General features: G+C 47.3%; 1 protein-coding gene across 1 annotated transcript in view; it reads left to right on the plus strand.

The window, feature by feature from the left end:
- KIAA1671 (KIAA1671 ortholog) overlaps positions 1-26,734 on the plus strand; it is a 210,837-nt gene that overhangs the window by 86,657 nt on the left and 97,446 nt on the right. The window contains 2 exon segments of the mRNA XM_051973010.1: positions 175-3,114; positions 9,038-9,169. Of these exon segments, the coding sequence (XP_051828970.1) occupies positions 175-3,114; positions 9,038-9,169 (3,072 nt within the window).

The raw sequence follows: 26,734 nt of genomic DNA on the forward strand, positions 1-26,734 counted from the left end.
AGAAGATCTGAATGTACCCCAGATTTATTTGAAAAAGTCTCCCCCCTTTAAATAGGAGGAGATTTCATCCGGGGAGCCTCATGTAAGCCATTTACATTAGCCTCACTGGCCTGTTCTATTTTTTGAGTTCTTCAATATTGAGTTTTTTTTTCTTTCTCCTTTTCCTCCCCCCAGACTAAAGAAGGGCACGTTTTGTTCAGAACGGATTCGAATGGAGCGTCTGTTGGGAGAAACCAGTGGAAGCCTGTGAAGCCCTGTGAGAAATCCAGACAGATTGAACGGAAATTGAGCTCCGGCCACGAAACAGAAGGCTCCCCCTTCCCGAGAGAGGATTCCACCGTGGACCCCCGTCGGCCCGAAGCCCAGCCGCCGGCCACCATGACCGAAGACGATGGGGACTTTCAGACCGTGTGGGCGACGGTGTTTGAACACAACGTGATGAGGTACACCATGGCCGACCATCCCCTGCTGGCGTCCTCCAGCGAGTCGGCCGGAAGATGCGACGCGTCGCCCAGCCTGGGAGCAGAGAAAGCGTCCTGGTTGGGGAAGGGGCCGGGGGACAAAGGGAACGTCAGGTCTGAGAATTCCAAGTGGGCCGAGAGACTCAGTGCGAAGAAACCCTGGAACATCCTGCTGGATGAAGACCCAGTGAATGCCGCCCCGCTGGAAAAGCATGCTGGGGGCGAAAGATGGAATGCCTCCTCTGGGAAGCAGACGGGAAATCCTCACCAAAGAATAGAGCCGAGATACGACATTGTACACACGCCCGGGGAACGGATCCTCAGCGAGACCGTCGTGACCGCCCCTGAGGAAAAGGCCGCGGCGCTCCGGACCAACAAGCAGTGGTCTTCCCTGAGGGAAGCGCGGGGCTCTTGGAGTGAGGAGGTGAACGTGAAGCATCAGGGGAGACCGGACGTGAAAATGGCCCCCTCCCCAGCCTCCGGCTTGGCGGGGGAAGCCCAGGAGAAGCTGGAGACGGTCACCCCTAAGCCTGTTGTGTTGGGTGGGGGCTCACTGCAGCGCAACAAAGGAGTGGAGAAACCCACTTTGATAAACCGGGACCAGACCTCCGGTCTGGTGGGCAATGACAAAGTTTCCAGGCTGTTCCGCCACACTGCCAAGGAAAAAGAAAGCCCGCCTCAGGTTCCCGAGACCGTGGTGGTCAGAGCGTCCCATATAGATCCCTACAGCGTGCATCCGGGGGTCGGCCCGTTGGACGTGAGCAAGGCCAGCTCTCAACCTCCGGTGGAAGCAAAGAGTCACTTTGATCATTTAACGAGCTCTTACCCCTGGATGGATCGTAGGGCCATGGCGAAAGAGGGATACTTTGACCTCAGAGTAAAAAAACAAGATTCAAGGTCTTCGAGAAAAGAGTCTCTCAAAATGGGCAAAGAAAGTGAATGGGACCAGTCCCAGGCCGCGGAGTCGGAAGCTAAAGTCAAGAAGTCGGGGAGCGTGGAGGCGAGGATCTCGGAGAGATGGCGGCGGAAGACGTTGCCCCACGACATGAAGTGCGATGACTTCATCCCCTTCGTCTCGGAGCCAGCCAAGAGGCTCGGGAGGCGGGCCGATTCCCTGTCCCCCAGCGACACGGCCTTCAAAAAGAGTCGGCAGGCCCAGGACGGGCCGGATTCTAAGGAGCCGAGTTGGAGCCTGCCTCTGGATGCGAAGGAGGCGGTCCCAAAGATGGAATCTCCTCGGGAGTCCAGGGAGACCTATTTCGCTTTGACATATCAGATCCCTGGGGACAAAAGAGAACGTAACACAGACAATTGCGTTTATGAGAACAGGAAGGCGGCCCCTTCGCTAGACAAAGACGAACATAATTCTAGAAAACTCAGCTTTTTGTCCCAATCGTCCCCAAACTCCAGGTTGTCTCCTTCGTACTCCAGAGAGCCCTCAGAAAACTTTAATAGGAAAAGCTGGCAGGCCAAAGAGAGGGAACAGGAGAACCTCGGCTTTCCCAAGAGCGTCCGGCCCGGCGACCAGCCGTCGCTGCCCGGGGAGAGAAGGGCGAGACACACCGACGGCAGAGTGATCGATGTGGACGCTGTTTGGCTCAACCAAAGAAGCAGCAGCATCCCCGGGGAGTCCAAAGAGGACGGCGGCAGGAGGTCTTCCAGAGCTCCCGAACAGATGATGTCCTCCTCCAAGACCGGTGACCCCCCGAGAAGGAGGAAGCTGGGGGACGGCTCGGAATCACTCCGAGCCAAACCTGAGGACGCTTACAGGTCCAGTGTCCTCGACATCGACGCCCTCATGGCTGAATATAAAGAAGAATCCACGAAAGGCGGTGAGCCCAGGGACTGGAAGGAGGAAAGAGTACCTGCCGGCCACAGTGGGTTTCAGTGGGAGCGGCCAGGTAACAGGAGTTCTGCAGATCACCTGTCCCAGAGGTGTGACTGGAGAGGCCAGAAGGAGCCCCAGGATTTCAGGAAGCTGGCCCATCTCCCCGGGCAGCAACGCCGCAGGCCTGAGGAATCCAGCCCCGTGACGTACTCCGGGCCCGAACTAGGCAAGGAGAAGGCCGAGTCCCCCACTTACGAACCGAGCCGACAGAGAGCTCCCAGCACCAAATTCATCCCTCCGCTCTGGGCCGTGCCCCAGTCGGGGCTTTCTGACCAGTACCTGGATTCGCCTTCTGACCCCTGGAAGAAAACACCGGCGGAGGAGGAGAAAAAAGAGAACAAGGCACAGAACAGCAAAGGCCGGAGTTACACCCCTTTAAAGGATATCAAAAACGCGGAGATGAGCCCGTCTCCCAAGACTTCTCCTGTGGCTCAGGAGGCCGTCTTATTTGAGGATGAAGTCTGGGCTCCCCGAAACTTTGTAGGGAAGAGGGAGAAAGTGGGTTCTGTCCACGGGAGAACGAAAGTTAGGAGAGGAGACTATGACTCAGACTTTGGCAACGTGCCCGTGGACATCAGGCGTACTTATTCAGAAAAGACGGCCCCCGCTTCGGTCCGAGAGAACCTGTCCCTCATAACTGAGGCCCGGGAACGAAGGAAAGAGCAGTTAAAAGCCCAGAAGAGTCTCCCAGGGGAAAATCTCGAGAGCACGATGGCCTACAGAGTATTCCCACACTGGGAAGCCAAATCCAGTGAGGACCAGAAGGTATTTATTTACTGAAATTCACTTCTGTTAACACCCCTCCCGTGTTCCCAATCTCAGGGTAGCACCCCCCAAAAAAGTACAAACATCCACTTAGGAGAACTCAAAAGGGCCAAATTATAAGGTCCAAGATCAGTGGGGAGAGCCCCGAGTTTCCTGGATAGTTCTGCTCCAGAGCCTTAGTTTCCTCCCCTGTGAAAAGATAAGGCTTGGGGAAATGGTCTCTAGGGGCCCTGCCAAAGCTCCACCATTCTGTGCTCTATGACCTAAGAGAGACTTCCCCTTCCTGATTGTGTGACTCGTGAGTCCATGCCATTATCCATGGCCCAGCTAGGGTCATTATTTTTCTTCCTCAACTTTCCAATTTCTCCCCATCTTTCCAAGCCACTCGTGAACATGGAAGCATCCTCAACTCTTCTCACTCCCATCTCCAGTAATTGGGTACCATATTAACAAGTATTGGGTTTCCATCCGAGGACTTGGCTCTCTCATTTTCACTGTCTGTGTAACTTTGGGCACAAGTTTTTCCTTGGACCTGTTTCCTCATCTGTGAAGTTTAGGTCAGGGGGACTCTTAAATTCCAAATCTATGATCCTAGGTGTCTAATCTCGTCCCTAAAAATTTAATTCATGGAGACAAGCATTTATTAAGCACTTAGGATGTGCTCGTTACCGCTTTGTAAATATTATTTCATTTGTTTCTCGTAACAATCCTGAGTAGATGATAATAACAGCATCTACATCTATTTTCCCTACGTTTACAAATGGAGAAACTGAGGCAAACAGAAATGGAGTGATTCCGGGTCTTATTCAGAGACTTATTTACTGACCTGTCCTACCTTAGCTTAATTTAGGCGGTACATTTCAATTTAGACTCTTATTAAGCACCTATTGCATGGTAGGCAGGTATAATGTAATTAACAAGTGGGATAGTTTTGGAACAGGAAGACCCCGATTCAAATCCTATCTAACATACTTATCCAAAGAGTAAATTACATTGATGATGGGAGTTTCCATGCTCGGGGTTCTCTACCCTGAGGAAAGCATTGGTTGGAACAAAAAAAAAAAGCATCGAATATTTGTCTCTGTCCTTGAGCAGTTTCTATATTGTCCTGGGGAACTACACCCTAATTGAGACAGTGTAGGAGAGTGGGAAGAACTTGGGTTCACACCCCGTCTCTACTGTTTCTTACTAATTAGAGAACATGGCTGATCATAGCAAAAGGCCCCCCACCCCTCATGTTTTCTGTCTTGTTTTCACTTGTTCCACAACTTTTCTTGCCTGTGCTCTCTGCCTATGGCCTTGCTATTCTGGGAGCCGTGGGGAGAGGGCTTCTGGGAGAATGCTGATGGAAATGTGACATTTAATCCTTCCCCAGCAGCACCAGTGGGAAGAAAGGCCCCAAGAATCATAGTGTTGTATTAGAGGCTGCCCTGGCCACAGGCCCGGGAGAGCTGCTCTGGCCTCCGGCTCTGTGTGTCCCGTTCACGGGGGCTTGGGTTTCTGCTCCTACCTCCTGGGCCCCAAACTTGGGTTTTCAGCAGGAAGGCTGTTCCCTTCTGTGTATCTGAGAAGCCTTCAAACCGTTCCCAACTGACCCTTCTCGGACAGGGCATGTTCTCTGCTCCTGGGCCCAGGGATCTTTTGGCAGATGGCTGGGGTGCTTGGCTGACACCTGATTTAATCAACCACTGCTGTCTTTTATCTCGCCCAAAATGCAAATGCCAAATCATTTTATTAAAATTTTTATTTAAAAAAATAACATTTTTATTTAAAGTTTTACTTAAGATAAAATAGAAATTTAAATTTAAAAATAGTTTTTAAAGAAAATCAAATTTTATTAAATTAGTTTTTAAAGAAAATAAGATTTTCTTTAAAATAGCATGATTTTCATTTAAAATAGTTAATTTAAAGGTAAATTTGATTTAAAAATAAAAATTTAAAGAATTAAAAAAACAAAATGATTTTATTTAAAAATAACAAATGTATAAATTTAAAAGTAAAATTGTATTAAAGATAATTTTATTAAAACAAAAATAAAAAATGAAATAAAATTGTATTTAAAGATTATAATTAAGAAAATCAAAATCTTAAGTAAAAATTGTATTTGAGTTGATTTTCATTTAAAAATAAGTTTTATTACAAATGTTTAATTTCAAATTTATTAAAACAAATATTTCATTGAAATAAAATATTATTAAAACAATCTAAAACCAGTAAGATTATTTAAAAACAAAATACAATTTTTATTTCAATGAAATATTTTTATTCAACATTTTTAAAAACAAATTTTGTTATTGTCCTTTTAAAAAAAACCATCCTGATCATTTCCAGAGATACCATCACTCCCCACCCAATGAACTCTCCTTTGTTACAAAGAAAATCAGTTAAGAAAAGTTAATGCACTGTGATTGTGTGGAAATGGGCGGGGAGAGACTAACAGATACACAGAGATAGACACAGAAAGAGACAGACATAGAGGGGAGAGATAGAAGCAGACAAGAGACAGAGACAGAAAAACAGAGACAGCGACAGAGATGTAGAAACAGAGACAGAGACAGAGAACTACAAGAGACAGATGTAGAGACGAAAGAGACAGAGACAGAGTTAGAGATAAACAGAGACAGACCAAGATGTAAAGACAGAGAAAGGCAGGCAGACATAGACATAAAGAGAAGCAGACAGACACAGAGAGAAAGTCAGAGACAGAGACAGAAGCAGAGAGACAAGAGAAATAAAGAGACAAGAGAGACAGACAGAAATAAACAGAGATGTAGAGACAGAGAGATAGAGAGACAGAGATAGAAATAGAGAGAGAAACGAGACAGAGATAGAACTAGCTAGAGACAGAGACAGAGCCAGAGACAGGATGCAGAGAGAGGCAAGAGACACTATCTTTACAGTCCCCTCCCATGCCTTGAACCAGAGGGAGGGAAGGATGGCTCAGGTGCCTGTCCCCCATTTCTCCGGAGCAGTAATGTTTCTGGGGGCTCCTCCTCTTAGTGGGGGGGAGGGGAGTCCGGCTCCTAGTCCGGGGTCAGCTCCCTTCCTCCCACACCCGCCCAAATAACCTTCCTGCGCTGTCCTTGGATTCCTTCTCTTTGTCATTCCTGGGAATTGGAGAGCACAGTCACCCCATTCGTCTCCCACCCCAGCCTCAGTTGCCTTATCTGGAACACCCCGGCTTGGACTAAAGCTCGTGTCCTGGATATGATGCTCTGCCTCTGAGCACTTGTTTGTTTGTTCAATCATTTTTTTTTCATTCGTGCCTGATTCTCCGGGTTTTCTTGGCTGAGACACCGGAGTGCTCCAGCCCATTTGACAGATGAGGAAACTGAGGCTGACAGAGGGAGGTGACTTGCCCAGGTGGCCGGGGCTAGTAACTGTCTGAGGCTGGCGTCTGTGCACTACGGCGCCACCTAGCGGCCCCACCTCTTGCTCACTTGTGCTGAGTCAGAACTGGAGGGGGCAGCCGGTGGTGGGCCGGTCCCTCCGAAAATGCCCGCGGGGAGCTCGGGCGCGTTTCTCTCCCGAGGTCCCGCGGTTAGTCCGGATCGGAGGCGGGTCTCGGACCCCCAGCTGCGGAGGCTCGGGGCTAGCCGCTGCACCCACTGCCTCTCAGGGAGACCCCCACCCTCCTTCCCTTGGGGGCGGTTCTAGCCGATGGCAAAAGCAGGGTCCCTTCATTAATGGTGAAGGGAGAATCACGGGAATCGGAGGCTGGGGAGGCCGAGGGACTTCGCTCCCGGTCCCTCCCAGAAGGGGAGAAGCCTTTCCCAACTCCCTGACATATGCTAGAGCCTTCCCTCTCCAGCCGATTCTCGTCTGTCTCCTGCCCACGTGTGTTTGCGTGTGTCTGACATTGAATTAGAGTGAGCTTCTTGAGGGCAGGGGCTGGTTCACTTTTCTGTGTATCCCCAAGCTTAGCATCATGTCTGGCTCACAGGAGGTGCTTAATAAATGCTCCTTGACTGTAGGTGCTTAATACATGCTCATTGACTTATTTGTATCCCTGGAGGTTAACAAGTGCTGCCTCATACTAGGTGCCTAATAAATGCTTGTTGACTTATTTGTTGCCCCAGAGCTTAGGATGGTGTCTGACTCATAGTAGGTGCTTATTGATTTATTTATATCCCCAGAGGTTAGTGCTGGGCTCATACTAGGTGCCTGATAAATGCTTGTTGACTTATTTGTTGTCCCAGAGCTTAGGAGGGTGTCTGACTCATAGTAGGTGCTTATTGATTTATTTATATCCCCAAAGGTTAACAAAGTGCTGGGCTCATACTAGGTGCCTAATAAATGCTTGTTGATATATTTGTAGCCCCAGAGCTTAGGATGGTGTCTGATTCATAGTAGGTGCTTATTGATTTATTTATATCCCCAGAGGTTAGTGCTGGCTCATACTAGGTGCCTGATAAATGCTTGTTGATTTATTTGTTGCCCCAGAGCTTAGGAGGGTGTCTGACTCATAGTAGGTGCTTATTGATTTATTTATATCCCCAGAGGTTAGTGGCTGGGCTCATACTAAGTGCCTAATAAATACTTGTTGATTTATTTGTAGCCCCAGAGCTTAGGATAATGTCTGACTCATAGTAGGTGCTTATTGATTTATTTATATCCCCAGAGGTTAGTGCTGGGCTCGTACTAGGTGCCTAATAAATGCTTGTTGATCAGGTGCCTGACTCCTGGAAATAAATCCTTGGTAAATGTATATAGATTGACCCATCTGACGAGTAACAAGGCCAGGATTTGTACCCAGACCCTCCACTCCCCGTTAGCGCCCACTGCAGCAGAGCCGGCTGCCCCTCTCCCCCCCTCGGTAACTCTTCCCTTGTGTCTGCCGTCCCGGGCCTGTTGTCGGTGGGAAGGCGGCCGCGGGAGCTAGCTGACCTCCAGCTCTGCCCTCTAACTGAGGGAAGCCACAGCTGTGTCCCATCCCCAGAAAGGCATTGAAATGTAGGTGTTTGGGGTTTGATTAATTGAACTGAATAGCTGGATAGCCATTGGCTATTTAACTAGGAATGGTATATGTGTTGGCCCAATGAACCCCCACCCACCCAAAATCCTCTTAGGGAGCCATGGTTCTCATTTCTCAGCTTAGTCCTGTGCCTGGCACACAGTAGGTGCTTAATAACAGTTTGCTGATTAATCGATCGACTATCATGCTGGGAAGTTTATGAAGTATTTTTTCTCACAAAGACCCTGTGAGATCTTCAAGGATTATGGGCCTCTATTTGCAGAAGGAGGAAATGGTGTTATAACAGGTACAGTGACCTACCCAGAGTCACCCAGGAATAGAAAAACTATAAAAAAACACAGGGTACGGCCGAGAATGATGGGACTCTAAAAAGCAAAACTGTCCAGGAAAAGGTAAAAATAGGAATTAGGCTGTATTAATGTAGAATGTATAGGGGAAGAATTGCCACGGGGGTGTTAGATGGCGGAGGAGGGCTGGCAGTCTGAAAATCGACTCAACTATATTGGGAATGGTTAAAGGGGCAATAATACATACGTGTGTGTGTGTGTGTGTATACACATATACATGTATGTATATGTGTATATACACATGTATATATACATGTGGGGAAGTATATATGTACATATATATATGTGTGTGTGTATATACACACATTCACATACCCAGAATGGTACAGCACCCCCCACAATCTATAAACAAGGGGGGAGGGAAATAGGATAAGGTAGGATATAGAGTAGGGAGTGGGATGAGGTGAGTAAATTAATGGGAATGGGATAAAGAAGGGAGGGAAAAGGTAGAGGGAGAAGACTGGGGAGGGAACCCTGGTGGGTGGGGCGGGTGGGAGGTCAGGAAAAAATAAACAAAAAACTAGGATTCGAATCCACGGCTGTTGAGTCATAAGTCCATCGCCCTTTTAATGACATCAAGCTGCTTTCTTTTGTTACTTAGACACCACAGGAAGTTGAAAAAGAGAGGGTCAAACTTGCTAACAATAAATCCCCCTTGAGAAGTTTCACTCCTACCGCTGTCCCCAGGAGAAGTCACAGCTTCTGCAAAGACAAGAAAAGGGAGCCCTTTATGGTAAGTTTTCGGCTGTTCTGCCTTGATTTCCTCCTTGGGTTGTAGGGATTCTGGTGCGGGGACATTTCATTGCGGCGGGCAAGGCTGCGAGGTGTACCTCCCTCTGTCCTTCGGCCGATCTTTTGGGTCCAGTGGGGCGGGTTGTGTTTCGTTTGCGCCGGTGTGAAGTGGAAGGAACGGAGCCACGTTCTGGGCTTCACGTGGTGCGCTTTGAGGTCCCCTTGAGAGAAGTGAGTCGGATTTTTACGTGGCTCACTTTTTTGTTTTTCGACTTGGAAGGGATGTGTCAAAATAAGTCAAGGAGATCTGAAAATACAAAATTGAATGAAAGTTTTGTGGTTCACTGAAGAGCTTCCAATTTAATTTGGTGTCCTTTGTGGTGCTGCATTTTTCTACATTGTGTGCTTTTTTAAAACATAAATGGATATAAAGTTTTCCAAAGGTCTTTGCTGCATCTATTGAATGAGGTTTTTCTTACTGATGTTATTTGGTTGTTGAAGACTCTTTTTGGAGTTTATTTTTGACCACTGGCTCTTCCCTTATCACAATGAATTATTTTGTCTCGATCTGTATGTTCTATTGCGTTTTCTGATGTCTTATTTAACCACTGATCTTTGTGACCGTGGCCAACCTGCAGTTGGTTTCCTTGCGTATGCTTCGGGTCCGTCTGTTGGAAAAGTCGTCACAGTTATTAGTTGTTTATGTCGGGGAGGCACCTTGGGATTGAGTCAAACCTAATAAATAAGTGGCAGACGGAATCTAGCATTATAGCTTGGACATCAGTCGGCCCACTTCTTCTGCCGGGCATGGACGAGAAGCAAGGAGAATTAAGGGTAAAGGCTATTTAATGTTGATCATTGTATCTCCAGCACTTAGGCGAATGTCGGGTATACAGTAGAGATTTAATAAATGTTTAATTTTTGTATTTGCTTATATGAATATGTGTTGTGTCTGGCTTATAGTAGGGGCTTAATTAGTGTTCATTTGTATTTGCTTATATGGGTATGTATTGACATACATCATGGATTGTACTGTTTAGTGTTTGTATCCTCGTTTCCTTGTATGTAGTAGGGGCTTAATAAATGCTTGTTGATATGTATTTGCTAATGTGGTATTTGTTGACATACATTGTGGAATATAAGATCCCCAAGTAGTTTTAATATTTAGTGTTTGTGTTCTTGCTTCCTGGCACAGTGTCTCGTATATAGTAGGAGCTTAATAAATGCGTGTTGCTGTTTGGGTATTTGCTTATATGAGTATATGTTGGTATACTTTCTGGAATGTAAGCTCCCTGAGAAAAGAAACTGTTTAATCTGTATATCCTATCTCCCGGCACAGTGTGTGTCATAATGTTTAATTCATGTTTACCTATTGGTTGATTGATTATGTTTCTCTAAAGATGATCAAGTCTGGCTGGACTTTTTGTTTTTCTGCTGAAACAATTGGGGTTAAATGACTTGCCCAGGGTCACACAGTTAGGAAGTGTTAAGTGTCTGAGGCCAGATTTGAACTCGGGTCCTCCTGACTTCAGGGTTGGGGCTCTACCCATTGTGCTACCCAGCTGCCCCTTTTCTTTTTCCTTTCATTCTCTCCCGTGTGGGGAGCTTAGGTGTGCGTTAGAAACTTACTCCGATGGGTACTCTTGGTAGGCTTTCTTTCTCTAGAAATGGCCTTAGATTTTCCCTGAGTTTCAGGCCTGTGTGTGCAGGCTGTCTCATGAGGCTCTCAGTCATGAATATCCAATTGAAAAAAGCCTGTTTGACCTTAGCCCTTATTAGCAGAAGGCTGGTGAACAGAACCACTGGAATCACAGGATTTAGAGTTGTAAGGGAATGTAGAGATTGTTTCATCCAACCCATTTTACAGAAGGGAATACTAAGCCCCTGGGAAGGGGAAGGGAGAAGTTCTCACAGATCAGACTGTGGCACTCCCTCAAGCCTTGGTGACGCCCATCTACCTTTAGGTAAGGAGTTCTTAGACTGGGGGCCACGGATGCTAATTTTCTTTTATAATCCTAATTATTTTATTTTATGCATTGAAAAATCTAATTCTGAAAAGGGGCCATCAGACTGCCACAAGGTGGCTCTGACACAAAAAAAGGATTCGTAAAAGTGTTTCTGGGTGACGTGTAAAGATCTTCACTGTGAACTACCAATCCCTTACTCTGAGGGCCCCATTTTAGGAAACTTGCAAGGGGGATCCCCAAGGACTGAGATTTATCAATCCATAAGCATTTATTATGTTCCAGCTGCTAGGAAACCATTCCTGCCCTCCCCTCAAGGAGCTTCCATTCTATCTGGAGAGACAATATATACATCACCATCATGGCGCACGGTCCAGTAGCTTGTAAACTCCCGGAGGGCGGGGATTGTCTCGTTTTCATTGGGATGTCTATCAGTGCTGATTGGGTTGATTGAATTAGAAGGAAGAGGTGGGCATCCAGTATTAGAAGGGACTTATTAATCCTGTTCAGATGTGGATCATTGTGGATCCTGGTATAGACATTCTGCTTGGCCCTGGAGGCAGGGTTACCGTCCACAGAGGGATGCGTTTTTGAACTTTTGAAAGCATGGAGTGAGCTGCCCCTTGGAGCTTGTGTTTCCCCCATCAATTAGAGGTCACGACCCCTTAGGAAAGCCCATTTATACCTTCTCTAAGGTCCAAGGTTCTTAATCAGAGGCCGTGGATTCTAATCTCCTCTGTGATCCTCAATATTTTATTTTGTGCATTTAATTCTGAAAAGGTAGATATTGTTCAGAAGAGGGCCCCTGAAAGGGCTCTCATTTGAATCTTTTCTTTGTACAGAAGGAAAAACTAAGGCTGAAAGAGAGTTTAAGTGACTCGCGCATCCAAGGGAGCATGGCTTGGTGGGGAATGTGAGACCTGGAAGGAGCGGTCCGATGCCGTACTTTATAGATGGGCACTTGGGAAGGCGGCTCAGGTGCCCTAAAACATGCTCCAGTTCCTCAAATGGCCTGGCGTGGGCAGGCCCAGGTCCATCGATGGCTATCCCTCCCTCCCTCCCGCGCCACTCCTTTCTTTCTGGGCATTCTCTCCCCCTCTCAGATGGCACTGCCTCTGCCTATCTGATCAGAGCTGAACTTTTCCCGAGCAGACAAAGGTTAAATGGAAAACAAGGGCCATTGAAAACCCTCTGCCTTTTTTACAGTCCGGGCTTATCGGAGTCCCTTCTTTCCTCGAGCTTCTTTGGCCTCATTTAGCTGAAGGACGATTTCCTCTCCCCTTTATCCTCCTTTCCTCTTCGTCACTCTCTGGCCGGCTCGCGGCTCGGCCGGCTCCCGAGGGACCCGGCCGGGGCTCTCGGAAAAGGCTGCGGGGATTCTGCGAGTGCCCCCCGGCCTGCCCTCCTCCTCCTCGTCTGCCCCTTTGCCCCTCACCCGTGGGATTTACAGGCCATTGGGTCTAACCCTTCATTTTACAGATGAGGAGACTGAGGCAGACAGCTTAAGTGCCCAAGATCTCACAGCCAGTAAGCATCTGGGGCAGGGTTTGAGCTGAGGTCTCCCTCCCCCAAGTTTAGCTCTTTCTCTCCCTCGTATTCTTCCCATTGCTTCTCTGGCCCATCCCCATGCTCTGGGGCTAAGCAGGCCGGAGCTGATCCTTTCACCCAGCCCGGCTCGGGGATGCTGGCCATGGCCTCTTCCCGGGGCTGGCCCGAGAACTTGGCCTTTGTTCAGAGCCGGCTTTGACGTCAGCTGTTCCTTCTCCCTTTGCTTGACAAGGTGGAGAATCTCCCAGAATGCTGATGAGGGTCCCGGATTTGCATTGGCCGTACCCCCACTTCCCGGGACCGCTTTCCCGCGTCTCTGCCCTCTGCCGTTAGTCAGTCCCTCCTCCCTCTGGCACCGGGCTGAGGCCCCTGGGACAAAAGCTTACGGAAAATCCATTAATTCGGTTTGGTCCTTGTTCCCTGAGCCCTGCCTGGCCCGTTACCAGGACGATGAGGCGTTTGGAGCAAGAGGATCTGGCTTCTGGTCTGCCGAGCCTTGGGACACTCGCTCTGCTGTAAATGCTACTTCTTAGACTCTCTGTCCACTCCCCTGCTCCCAGCCTCAGTTTTCTCATCTGCAAAATAGAGGAAATGGACTCAATATGATGCTCAACTAAGATCCTCCCCCAAAATCTATGATCCTATAATCCACAATTTTTATAGGAAAAAGCAAACTGAGGGCCAAAGTACTTAAGTTACTTATCTTAGACCATGAGTCCTGGAGGACAGAAATCTTAGAGTAAGTGGAAGTTGTAGGATTAGAATTCAGGTCTTTTGACTCCAGACTCAGCATTCTTGTTTTATTTATTGTGAACTTTTATATTTATATCTCCTTCATTTATGAATGCTTCCCTCCCAAGGGAATGACAGTCAGTGATTAAGGAAAAAAAGGGGGGGGGGCAGGTAGGTGGCTCAGTGGATAGAACACCAGCCATGAAGTTAGAGTTCAAATCTGGTCTCAGATACTTAACACTTCCTAGCTGTGTGACCCTGGGCAAGTCACTTAACCCCAACGGCCTCAGCAAAAAAATAAATAAAAAGAAATCCATTAAAGCTCTGTCCCTTTGTGGGACAGTGTATGTGCTATTCCACCCCCATAGTTTCCCACCTCTATAAAGAAGGGACTTGCATTTCTTGACTCCTGTGAGTTTTCCTTCCATAGCTCTTTCCCGCCTGGCTTTAGGCCCACTGCCCGCTTTGGGCCGCCCCGATGAGATCCTTTCCCAGAAGGCCAGATCGTGGGAAGTGACCTGAAGAGCCCATTTAATCCAGCCCATCCTCGGGCACCAGGGCCTTTTCTGATAGCATAGAGAACCTCAGGGCAGTTAAAATGAGGGTTTTCCTACAATAGCTTAAATTGTGCTCCTCCCTCCCCCCCAAAATACGGGCTTTGCAAACCACTAGCTCTGCGTTCTCAGTGCCCGGGCCGAGGAAGGAGATTCTCTCCCTCTCCCTCTCAGGGATTCAGTCAGTCGGTGGTTCCCGGCATGGGGGACAGCCAGAGAAAATGCCCGGAGACGGGGAGCAGCCCACTTCTCCCATAAAAAAGCCTGGTCTCCATTTGTCTCGGGCTAATAAAAGGCAGCGACTCCGGTTTGTCCTGGGGCCCAGGACAAGGCTTTGTGTGTGTGTCCCCGGCGGGACGCCAGCCCTTGGCAGCCCGGGTTTGGGTTGGAGCAGAGAGTTTCTGATTTTCCTTCTGTGGGGATTCTGAGAAAGCGATGGAGGGGTCCGGGCTGGCAGGGACCTCCCTACCCCTCAGTCCCACCCGTACGTGAACGGGAGTGATGGTGGAGAGCTCCTGTCTCTCAGAGAGACCCATCTTGCAAATGAAGAAACTGAGGCACAGAGGGAGTTCATGGCTGGGATGTGCCTAAGGCAGGATTTCAGTTTAGGGTTTCCCGGCTCCCAAGTCCGCCGTGCCAGCTGGCTGTCTTTGAATATTGTTCCTGACCATTAGCTTCACTCTCTCTCTTGCCCACGTGGTTCCTACTTCACAGGGTAACAGATCTGGAACAGGAAAACCGTTTAGTTTTAGAAAAGGAAACTGAGGTCACCCAGTTATTAAGCAGGAGAGCTGGATTTGAACCCAGGACCCCTGGGACATCTGTTCAGATACTGCAGAGTCTTTTCTCCGAATTAACCAGCTCCCTCTCTGAGGCACTTTAGAGGTAAATCTATTTTCCCTTCCATGTACAGATGAGGAAACTGAGGCTGAGAAAGGTATAATTGTCTTCCTCTTGTACACTGATTTGAAGACCTTTCTCTACGCTGCCTCTGAAGACCCTGCAGTTTATCAGCAGCCATACCGAACTGTGGGTGTGCCTAGAATGGAACACAGTCCCCAACGTGGGGTCTGACCGGGGGACAGTGCCCCCCGCCCTTCATCTCCCTCTCTACATGCAGTGTGTGAGCCTGCCGCAGCATTCTGTGGCAACCCACTTAGACCTCCAGATCGTTTTCAGACAAACCTCTCCCCTCCTCCTGGCTTGTACTTCTTAAATCATATTTTAAGCCCAAGTAGATTTTTATACATTTCTCAATTAAATTGTATCTATTCAGTTCAGCCCAATGTGCTAACCCCGAAAACTCTCAAAGAATCCTGATTCTATCATCTAGGATGTTAGCAGATGCAAAGTTCTGGGCCCAGCTAGAGCTGGGGATTGGGATGGCACTTCAGGCTTTCATTACGTGGTTAACTTCCAGCTGAGGATATTCCCTGTCCCAAGGTGGATTCTCTGCAATTTATAGAGCCTGAAGGCGGCCTAGAGCACTGAGAAGTGACTCTCTAGTAGGGAGAGTGCCGGTGGTACATGTTTAACAATCAGCTCTTTGTGGAGAGGGGGAGGGTAATGTACCTCTGACCCATTTTTAAATTGAATAGACATCACAGAATTTTTTTTCACCCTTTTCTCCGGTCCAGACCAGGGTAGAGAATTTTTTTTTCCCTGTCAAGGGCCATTTGAATATTTATAACCTCATTCGCCTACAAAATGATCAATTTATGGAATTCAAGGAGAGAGGGGGGGAGGTGTGATTGCTGCACCTACCCTCGTTGCCCGTGGTTGTCTTGGTGGGGCCCGACCAAACGATTTCGGATGTTCCCCTCCCCTGGTCTAGACAATCATCATAATTACAGCTTTGCAGGTCTCTGAGGTATAAACATTCCCACTGAGACTGTAGCACCTCCCTCCTTGCCAGGGTCACAAAGTCAGTGTGGTTCAGAGGTAGGATTTGAATCCGGGGCTTCCAAGGCATAAATGCTGAAAATTTAACAACTGGCTCCCCAGACCCACTTCCAGTGGCTCCCGTCCATCCCCTCTTGCTTGCCAGAGCCACAACGCAGTAGAAGAGGCAAGATTCCGGTTCCAGGATTCATTGTCCAGCCCCTGAAACAGGGGCCCACCCTAGGCCAGTGGGGTCTAACCCGGGCTGGGTGGCTCACAGCCGCGTCCCCCTCTGGGCTTCTTGTGGCCTCTTGGCCTTTGGGTTTCAGGTTACTTCCCGGGGCCTTCCACTTGCGCAGCTGTGCTAGTCTCGCTTCCACACTGGGGGGATTTTCTCCTAAATCCAAGCAGATCCATCCCCTTGGATGGCCAGATCCCAGCGAGAGACCGGGAATAAATGGCACGTGCCCGGGTGGGGGTGGGCGGATACAAGAATGTTCCATCCACTAGTAAATTTCACTGTCAATTACTTCCCCCGCATTAGCCAATATCTATTACTCATTGGGCCTTTCTTGATTTCTTTATATAATTTTATATTAACCATTGGGCCTTTCTTGATTTCTTTATATAATTTTATATTAACTATTGGGCCTTTCTTGATTTCTTTATATAATTTTATATTAACCATTGGGCCTTTCTTGATTTCTTTATATAATTTTATATTAACCATTGGGCCTTTCTTGATTTCTTTATATAATTTTATATTAACTATTGGGCTTTTCTTGATTTCTTTAAATAATTTTATGTATTTATATATGAATATGTATTTATATATACATATATATTTATTTTATATATAATTTATATTTCTGTATATGTATATATTTATATTTCTCTCTCTATATTTATATATTTGCTGACATCTTTGGGATCCTAGTACCCTCCTTATGGATTACATTTTTTTCCTTATATATACCTTACATATTTCTATATAACTTTAAAAACTGGATTGGGCACGAGAAACAGTATTGGAAATGAATTATGAATTAATTAGGTATCTGAGGATGGTTTGAGTCTCAACTTTCCCTTTGCTACACATGGTCTCCTCAGTTTTCAAATCTTCGCTTCCTCATCTGTGAAATTTGGGTCAGTCTGGAGCTTTTTCGTGCGTGTGTCATGGATGGGCCCTTTTTTGTCCGGTACAACGGAATGACATTTTTATTTCTTATTTTTTAGAATAATATTTTTAAATGCATAAAATACAGAGGATTACTATTATATAATTATTATAAAGGAAACCAAAGGTTAGCGAAAATAATGATATGTTTTTTTTCCCATCTGAGTTCCCAGACTGTCAGAAATCTATCCAAGGCCTCTTGGGGAGGGAATGTCCGAAACGAAGGTTGAGAGGGCTAATTTCTACGGTCTCTTCCAGCTCAAACATATGCATTTACTAGAAAGAAGTGTGACTGAAGACTTCTTTGGAATAGGGATTGAATGCAGCTTTTAATCTGTCTACTAAATGACATGGAAGATTTGTTCTAACTTTCCCCCTACTTTTTACCTACTTTACCCATGGCAAGTGAGAGCTACTTTGGCCCTTGAGATTGGGTTGATGGCCAACCCTACTCACCTATTCAAGAGAAGGTCCACAAGGTGCCTCCCTTCCACACCCAGTGGGATAGCTCAGGACCACCCCCTTCCACACACAGTGGGATAGCTCAGGACCACCCCCTTCCACACCCAGTGGGATAGCTCAGGACCACCCCCTTCCACACCCAGTGGGATAGCTCAGGACCACCTCCTTCCACACCCAGTGGGATAGCTCAGGACCACCCCCTTCCACACACAGTGGGATAGCTCAGGACCACCCCCTTCCACACCCAGTGGGATAGCTCAGGACCACCCCCTTCCACACCCAGTGGGATAGCTCAGGACCACCCCCTTCCACACACAGTGGGATAGCTCAGGACCACCCCCTTCCACACACAGTGGGATAGCTCAGGACCACCCCCTTCCACACCCAGTGGGATAGCTCAGGACCACCCCCTTCCACACACAGTGGGATAGCTCAGGACCACCCCCTTCCACACCCAGTGGGATAGCTCAGGACCACCCCCTTCCACACCCAGTGGGATAGCTCAGGACCACCCCCTTCCACACACAGTGGGATAGCTCAGGACCATCCCCTCCCACACCCAGTTTGATGAAAAAAGGGGGTCAGGGCTTTGCCTTGACACTTAGTAAAAGTTGCCACCCCCACCCTTGGTTGCGAGGCCGAGTTCATGAATGTGACAGTAATTAAAAGGTGACCCGGTAAGGCCGGAGTAGCAGGTTCTTAGTAGGATCAGCGTCTGCAGCCGCTCGGGACCTCCACGGCCATTTCGTCCACTAGTGTCCCTTAGCAGGTGACAAAAACTGAGGTTGGAGTTCCGACTGTGCCATTTGTTCCCAAGTGACAGTGAGAAGGTTGCCTTTCTAAGGTCTTGTCCAGCTCCGAATCTGTGGTTTTTTCATCCTCGGACCTCTTGGTGCCTCAGTTTCCTCCTGTGGGACACTGATTTAGGTGCTCAAGCCTGGAGAAAAACGAACAGGGAAATGGGGTTTGCATTTGACGTCGCCTGTTGATGGAGGTTTCTTAATTTCATACGGACTCTGGGTCTCCCCTCGCCTCCCATCTGGGCCGGGGGCGTGCAGCTACTTGAAAGCCTGATCAGGAGATGAGTCCCTGCTCCCCCTCTCTGGGGGCCGGGAGGAGGCCCCTTTGCCATCTCTGGCTCCGGAAATCGCGGGGAGCATCGAGCGGGGACAATGAGGAAATCCTATCGGGGGCTCGGGTTTCACCGCCTGCAGATGGCACACGCCTCCCTCCCACCCCGGGGTGTCTGAGGAGAAAGAGAAATCGCCGGGCCGCAGCGAGGCGGGTTCTCCGGAGGCGCGGGGGCCCGCGGGCGCCCGGGGAATTGGCGCTATATGATCTCCTTTGGGGGCCCCACTTGACACGTTGAGCTGAGGAGGCGTGGAGGAGATCCAGGCCTCCAGTTACCGAGGCAGGAGGAAAGAGAAGCCTTCTCGGGATGGCGAGGGCATCCGTCCCTTCCCATCCTGGGCTCCGGGATGCGAGGGCCTGGCATTGGCCGCTCAGCTCGGCTCAAGGGTGCCCTCTGGTGAGCACCTCCGGGCCTTCCTGCAAGATGCCCAGAAAGCCTGAATGGAGTCAGGGGCTGGAAGCAGAGGAAGAGCTGGAAAGGAAGCTTAGGGAACTGAGGCCCAGAGAGGGAAGTGACTTAAATTTTTGTTTGACTGGAAAAGATCAGAAGCTTTGACACAGGGGGAAACTGAGGGTTTCCAGAAGGTTTTGAGATTTTCTTGCTCAAGAATTGGAAAGCTCTTTAAGAGACCTTTGAGCCCAACCCCGTCATTTTACAGTTGAGTAAACTGAGGCTCAGAGAGCAGAGCAGTTCATTGTTTGGTGCTGGGAAAACAACTATGGACTGTCCATATAATTCTGGATGGAGTCACAGACAATAGAATAAAAGCTCTGGGAGGACAAGAATAACTTTATTTTTGTCTTTATATCCCAAGCATAGGTGCTGTGCATACAGTATGTGCTTAATAAATGCCTTGCTTTGTATTTAGTTATGCGTTTACAATGGAAAAATCAAAATATTTGTAGTCAAAGAAGCTGGACTCAACTTACTCCCTGTGCAGCCGTAAGTAAATTGCTTCTGTTTACTAGTCTGCAAGATGGCCTTGCAGGCTCTGGCTCGCCATATGTGGCCACCTGATCCCGGAGGCAGCTCTTGCATCCTCGCCGTGTCTCTGGATAGGAACAGAAGAACACAGAGCTAGAGCAAGAAAGGAAGCTGAGAGGCCGTTGAGTCTAACCCCTGCATTAACAGAGAAGGAAACTGAGCCTCAGACATTATTTCACTAGAGTTACACAGTGTCTTAAGGCAAAATTCGAACTCGGGTCTTCCAGGCACCCATGTGATCTGTCACATGGTGGCACAGTGACTAGAGCACCAGACCTGGAGTCAGAAGGCTCCTCTCTCTGAGTTCCAATCTGCCCTCAGACACTAGCTGTGTGATCCTGGGCAGGTCATTGAACTCTCTTTGCCTCAGTTTCCTCATTTGTAAAATGACCTGGAAAAGGAAATGGCAAACCTCTCTAGCATCCCACGTAAAGTCACAAACATGACTCAAAAGACTGAACACCAAGTGAAAAATTGTCATCTGCTGTGCCTTGGGAAAAGAGAAAATGAGTTCTAGACAAATAGACTTTCAGGTTCCCTCCTGGAGGGCCTCCCTTCGTATTTTCTTAGAGCTCCTTTGTCTGGATCTCTTCTTTATCCATCACACTCAAACCTGAATTACTCTTTTGTATACCTTTCGGTGTTTGTGGTCTGGCCAAAGATCTTGATTTTCTACTTTTTTCCAACTTTGATGGAACCAGTATTTATTTTAATTTTTTTTTGAATGAATACCCACCTTCTCATAGTCATCGGCAAACAAAACAATCCCCAGTTGGCCATGTTCCCGAAATCAAAACGGAACCAAAATAGGCTCAAAAACCACTCTTGGGTTCTTCGTTTCCCCGGGAGGAGGTGGATGGCCTGTTTCAGCACGACTCCGGGATCATGGTTCTTAACCAATATTTATTAAGCACCAACCCTACCCAGGGCCCTGGGCCACGTGCTGGCCTGCCAAGGCAAAGCGTGCTCTCGAGGGGGAAGCAACGTGTGCTCCCATGGAGAAATAGAGAAAATACATAGCGACTGGGCCGACAGTCGGGGTGGAACCTCGGCTAGGGCTTCAGGGAACCGAAGGGCGACAGGCTGTGGAAACGGGGAGGCGGAGCATTCGGTCAGTCGCTCGGTCAGCAAGCATTATTTATTAAGTGTCTGCTGTGTACCAGACACTATGCAAGTGCTAGGAATATAAAGATAGACGAAGGGAGAAGCACAAGATAGGATGCGTGATTTATTTAAGCACCTGCTGTGTACCAGGCACTATGCAAGTGGTGGATACAAAGAAAGGCAAAAGGAGGGAAGCACAAGTTGGAATGCATTGTTTGCTTATTTATAAATTTATATTATTTATTATTTATTAAGCACCTGTTGTGTACCAGACACTATTCAAGTGTTGGGGATAGAAAGAAAGGCAAAGAGAGGGAAGAACAACATGGAGTCTATGATTTATTTATATAGTCGTTTTTATTAAAACTTTTTAGTTGAGTGTATGATTATTAAGTGCCTGCTGTATACCAAGCACTATTCAAGTCCTGGAGATACAAAGAAAGACAAAAGGAGGGAAGCAGAGGGTGTAGGGAATTATTTATTAAGCGCTTGCTGTGTACCTAGTTTGGGAAAGATGCCAGAAGCCAGATTGATTGAAAGATAGAGAACCTAAAGGCATGTAATGTAAAGTGAGCCTGGAAAAGTGGGGTCTTAGAAACAAGTTTACAACTAGCAAACATCTCAGACACTTCCCACTTCCCTTTAACAGATGAAAAAACCAATTGCACAATAATGGGGTTTCTGGGATCATATAAGTAGTGACAGATGGAGTTTGAACTCAGAACATCTGCTTTTAAATAAGCGGGAGTTGGATTGTAAAGGGCTTTAAATTAGCTTTTGTTTGGAGCCGTTGGGGGGAAGACGTGGGCAGGAGAGGAAGGAAACAAGCATTTATTATTACCAGCTGTGTGCCCGGTAGTAGTGTTCTAGAAGTGCTTTATGAATGTATCACATGTAATCCTCACTACCCCCCCAGGAAGTAAGTACTGCTATTATCCCCATTTTACAGGTGAGGAAACTGAAGCACGGTGAGGTAAGAGAAATTTCCCAGGGGTCACACGGCTAGGAAATGTCTGGGGCTCTTTTTGGATGTTCAGGCCTAGCGCTCTCTCCAACATGGCAGACTTCCACGGGGCTGAGAAGTGGGGTTGGAGAAATAACCCGTGATATAATGTGGCCGGAGCCCCGTGGCCATTTAGGGATTGCTCCCGGTGCTGTGATTGGGTGGGTCCTGTGACATCCCAGCCCTGGTTGGTCCATTGCTCCATGGTCCACCATGGGCTAATTCAGGCTTGTGTGTTAATGATTGTTCTTACAGCCCCTTTAAAAAAAAAAGTATGTGTCTCTGGAGAGATCCCCTTAGGTACGGGACAGAGGACCAGCGTTAGAACCAGGAAGTCCTGGGTTCAAATCTCTGACACCTCCTGGCTGTGATTCCCTGGCTCCATCTCTGCCTTGCTCCAGGCCTTTGTCTAAAAGTGTTAAGTGTAAAGAAGGTTCCCCCATTTCAGTGAATCTCAGATCTAGTTCCTTTTATTGATTATTATTATGAGAGAAATTAGGCTTGGGTTGGGAAAGGGGGAACAAGTTTGGCCAGAGTCCCTTCCCTCACCCCTGCAAAGTTCTATTTGGACCCCTCGGCACTGAAATCAGGAAGCCCCCGGCAAGACCCTTCACTCCCTGCGTTCTTGCCCGGTGACCCAGCCCAGAGCCGGCGGATGACTTAGATCGTGAGTCACGTTGCCACGGGCCGCCCCCTCCCCACTTTTTTAAAACTGGGCCTGGGAACCGGCCTGGCAGAAGGGCAGAGGCAAGTGGACTTGATCTGGGTGGGCCTGGCTTGGACTCGAGGGAGAGCAGTCGGCTCAAGCCTGGCCCAGCTTTCGAGGCCCAGGAGCTTGGCCCAGCTCCCTGGCATTTCAGGTCTGACCGGTCCTTCCCGTCCCCTCCGTGTGCATCCCCGGCTGCCGGACAAGTTTGTCGGGTTGACCCTGGAGACCCACAAATACTCTTTTTTTGTGTGTGTCTCCCTCCCCCGCCCCCCGTGGTTATTTCTTCCTTTTTTGTAGTGAGGACAATCAGGATCTTCCTTTTCCCTCCTTGGAAATCACAGAACCCAAAGACTGCCCCGAGCTGCTTCATCCAAGAGTCTCCTTGGGTTCCGTAGTGACTTGGAGCGAGTTATGGTGCCTCAAGACCTGCTGTTTCTGCCCGGCTTCAGCAAACAAGTGCCCTGGGAACGGGCCCGGAGAGGATGAGATTTCTAAAGACTGGTTCCCTTTTTGGCTCGGTGGGAAGAGCCCGGGCCCCTGTGTGGCGCCAGGGCCCGAGCCAGCAGGACAAAGTGGGCCCCTTTCTGGGCAGCCATTTGCCATCTACAAAATGGTTGGGCTTCAAGGTCACTTTTGGCTCTAATAATTCTATGTTCTTTGTTCTAGATGTCTCCCAGATCTGTCATTCAGTGTTCTAAGGACCCTTAGAGCGGGACCCCTCCAAGTCCTTTCTGGGTCCATCTCTAAAGTCTCCCTAACTCTGGTTCTACATTTCCAGGTATCTGCCCGCCTTCCCATTCTGGGGGTGAGCCCGCTGTGCCGGGGGTGGCCATGGGGAAAACCGACCCCGGCCTTGTTAACTGTGGTCAGCTCCCCATCCCACGAAGTGAGGGGTTTTGTGGCCGATAGCAGCAAGATCTCAGTCGTCAGTTCTGAGGGATACCCTCCCCATGGGTCAGCCCGCCAGCAGCACGTTCCCTGGGACTTTGGACCTTCTCGGGACCCCCAAGCAGCCGGACGCCATGTCCACTTTAGCCTGGCTAGAGCTTGGGGTGGGCTTGTTGTCCGCCCTAACGGACGGGCTCCTCCAGAGCAGAGCTGCCCTCTGCCTTGAATCCCCAGCACCTACGTGCTAAGTGCCTACTAAGTGATTTCTAACCAAATTCATTTTGTAAATGAGGAAATTAGGGCCCAGAGTGACTTACTCAGGATGACACAGATAGTGATGGGGACAGGACCTCAGAGACCTTCTGTTTCAACCCATTCATGTTACAGATGAGAAAGCTGAGTCCCAGAGAAGGACCTTGCCCACAGTGGGACAAGGTTAGGTTGGCTGGGATTGTGGGAACCCAGCTCTACTGCTTCTGAGCTTTGTGCCTAGAGCCTTGTGCCATCCGATTGCCTTGAAATAATTCACGTGAGGTTTCAGCATCTCAGAACTGTCCCAAGAGACTTTGGCTCATTGTACTGAAAGCGGGCCAGCCAGGCGAGTTGTCCTGGCCCTCCCCCTTTGCCTGGGGTCTTACAGGAGCTTTTACAGGTCTTCTTTTCTTGGGCAGGCTTTCTGATTACTGAGATTGTTTCTATGCATAATATTTTCATAATATGTAATGTTATGTATTATTATTACATATATTAATATGCTTTATTGCATATATCATATTATTACATAATAAATGTAATAATAATTACATTATAATATATATCACACACATTATGTGCACATACATATATGTGTACTATATGGTTACATATACATATTCACACATAGAAAACAATAGTATGACAAATCTATACAAATGCATGATACATAAGAATATAACAGGTTCTATATTATAGCATAGCATATTACATTATATTTGGAGTCCCAAAGTGTTAAGTACAACCAAACAACATAAATACACACCCACACGTAAAAGAAGGTGGTTGGCCCTTAGAACCGAGGAAGAGTTTTAATTTGGGGTCTCCCAAGAGACGTCACATGACTACAAAAATAATCTTCAATTTTTTTTTTCTTCTTTTAGAACATTTCTATTACACTATTGCATAATAGTGGATAATGAGAAACCTTGTTTTACCCTTGAGCTTACTGGGAATGTTTCTAGCTTTTCCCTGTTACATATAATGCTTGCTGATGGTTTTAGATAGATGCTACTTACATTTTAAGGAAATTCCATTTATTTCTATGCTCTCTAGTGTTTTTATTAGGAATGGCTGTTGGGTTTTGTCAAATGCTTTTTCTGCATCTATTGAGAATCATGATTCTGTCAATTGACAACAACAATAGTAATTCACCTAGAAGTACTATCTTTTGTTCTCATATCCCCATATAGCCCTTACCCTTTCCCAACCTAGCAAAGCCATCCTGTATGACAAATAATAAAGAAGACGACAGGGAAACAAACCATTTCACCAAAAATCAAATAGCAGATTACCGGATCTGAGACAATGTATGCACTATACCAGCCCCATAATCCCCCACCTTGACAAGGAAAGGCAAAGAGGTATATTTAGTTTCTGGGAGCAGAGGGAGGGTCTGCTTTGGTCACTATAATTACATCATATTCATTAAAATATATTTTTATTTTTTTCTCACTCATCATAGTTTTCCCCAATCTCTCTCCTCCTAAGTTAAACAGATAATTTTTTTTAAAGACAAAAAAAAAAATCAGTAGAGCTGTTCAGTTCGTGGAAGAACTCAAAAAATGTACAGTGTTAAATGCCTGTGGTCCTGCCCAGTCTCCTCTTTTGACTTTGAGATAGATACCGGTCCTCTGATTATAAAACTTGCTCCTCAGCCCACCCTAGGGAAGGCTGACATTCAGAATGATCCCATTTTAAAGATGAGAAAGAAAGGATCTTCCACGGGAGAGAGCTCTATTTCTCAGCTTCCTTTTGGGGGATGATGGAGGCTCATTCTATGGGACACGGAGGGTCCCATAGACCAAGAACAAACTGGGAAACAATTAAATTTTTCCTTGGCCTGTATTTGCCAAAGGGAAAGCCTTGCATGCTGGCAAAGCAGGTGGGTAAGACTGAGGGATAAGGGCGAGATGTCTCTGGCATGCCAGTGGTGAGAACAGGTTGAGCCCGGGGCTCAGCTTCAAGCATTTGCCCTGTCCAGCCGCAGGCCCAGAGTTTCTGAACTAGATGGGCCCGATTTAGGCTTGATGGGAGGAGAGCGCTCTAATAATGGGAGCAGACCTTAAGTAGAGCAGGCAGTCTCCTGGTGACTCAGTGATGGCTTCAAGGCCAGGCTAGAAGATCATTTGTTGGGAATGTCTTGGAGGATCAGGTATGTATGGGGTTAACCAGATAGCCTCCGAGGTCACGGGAGACTCTGTGTGTGTAAAGAAATGTTATTTCTTGGTGGCCTCGAAGACAACTCTAAGGGAAAAAGCCATGAGTGTCATGGTTTGAACCGAACGGGCAAAACCTCGTGCTTAAGATCAATGTTTTAAAAGTAGCCATGTATATGTTTTGAAAATAAAAAGCTTTAATAATAAAACCCACCATGCTTACATTCGGCAATCTTACAATTAACTCAATACAAGGCTATGTGAAGAGAATGAGGAAAGGCTACATATAGTGCATCAGTAAGCATTTAATAAGCACCTTTTAGGTGCCAGGTGCTATGCTAGGGCTGGAAATACAGAGTGAAACAATCCCTATTTTGAATTCTCTCCCACTTTACAGATGAACAAACTGAGACCCAGACAAGTGATTTGACCAAAAATCAAAGAGCTAGAAAGTACCTAATTTGAAGCAGGGTCTCCCTGATTTCATGGCCAATTTCTTCTAAGCCATGCTGCCCTTTGGATGGAGTCCCAGGTTAATTCCAAATGAGACAGGCCAGTTCATGATAAAGACTTGGGTTTTTCGGTATTAAGAATTAGATTTGGTTCAGAGTTCAAATTTTGGCTCTGTTAATTGCTAATTGGATGACGAGCTAAGTCACTTAGCTGTAGCGGACCTCATCTGAAAAAATAAAGGGGACTGGATGCGACGGCCTCTGGGGTCCTGCCCAACTTGAAATCTTTGATCCTATGATCAGATAACTTGTGTTTCCATCAGTTTAGCAAATGTCTAGTTTGGAAAATTCTTCCTGTAGATAAATATCAGCAAAGTTCCCTATAATTTATAATCTCAAAAGAATTTGCCTCTCATTGGTTAATCAACCGACAAGCAAGCAATTATTAATGGATTGGTTGATTAGTTGTACACTTACTATGTCAAATCAACCAGCATTTATTAAATATTAATCTCAAAGAACTTGCCTCTGATTGATAAATCAACCAACCAACCATCTCATTGGT

The sequence above is a fragment of the Antechinus flavipes genome, chromosome 1, assembly GCF_016432865.1.
Source record: "Antechinus flavipes isolate AdamAnt ecotype Samford, QLD, Australia chromosome 1, AdamAnt_v2, whole genome shotgun sequence".
Taxonomy (NCBI): Eukaryota; Metazoa; Chordata; class Mammalia; order Dasyuromorphia; family Dasyuridae; genus Antechinus; species Antechinus flavipes.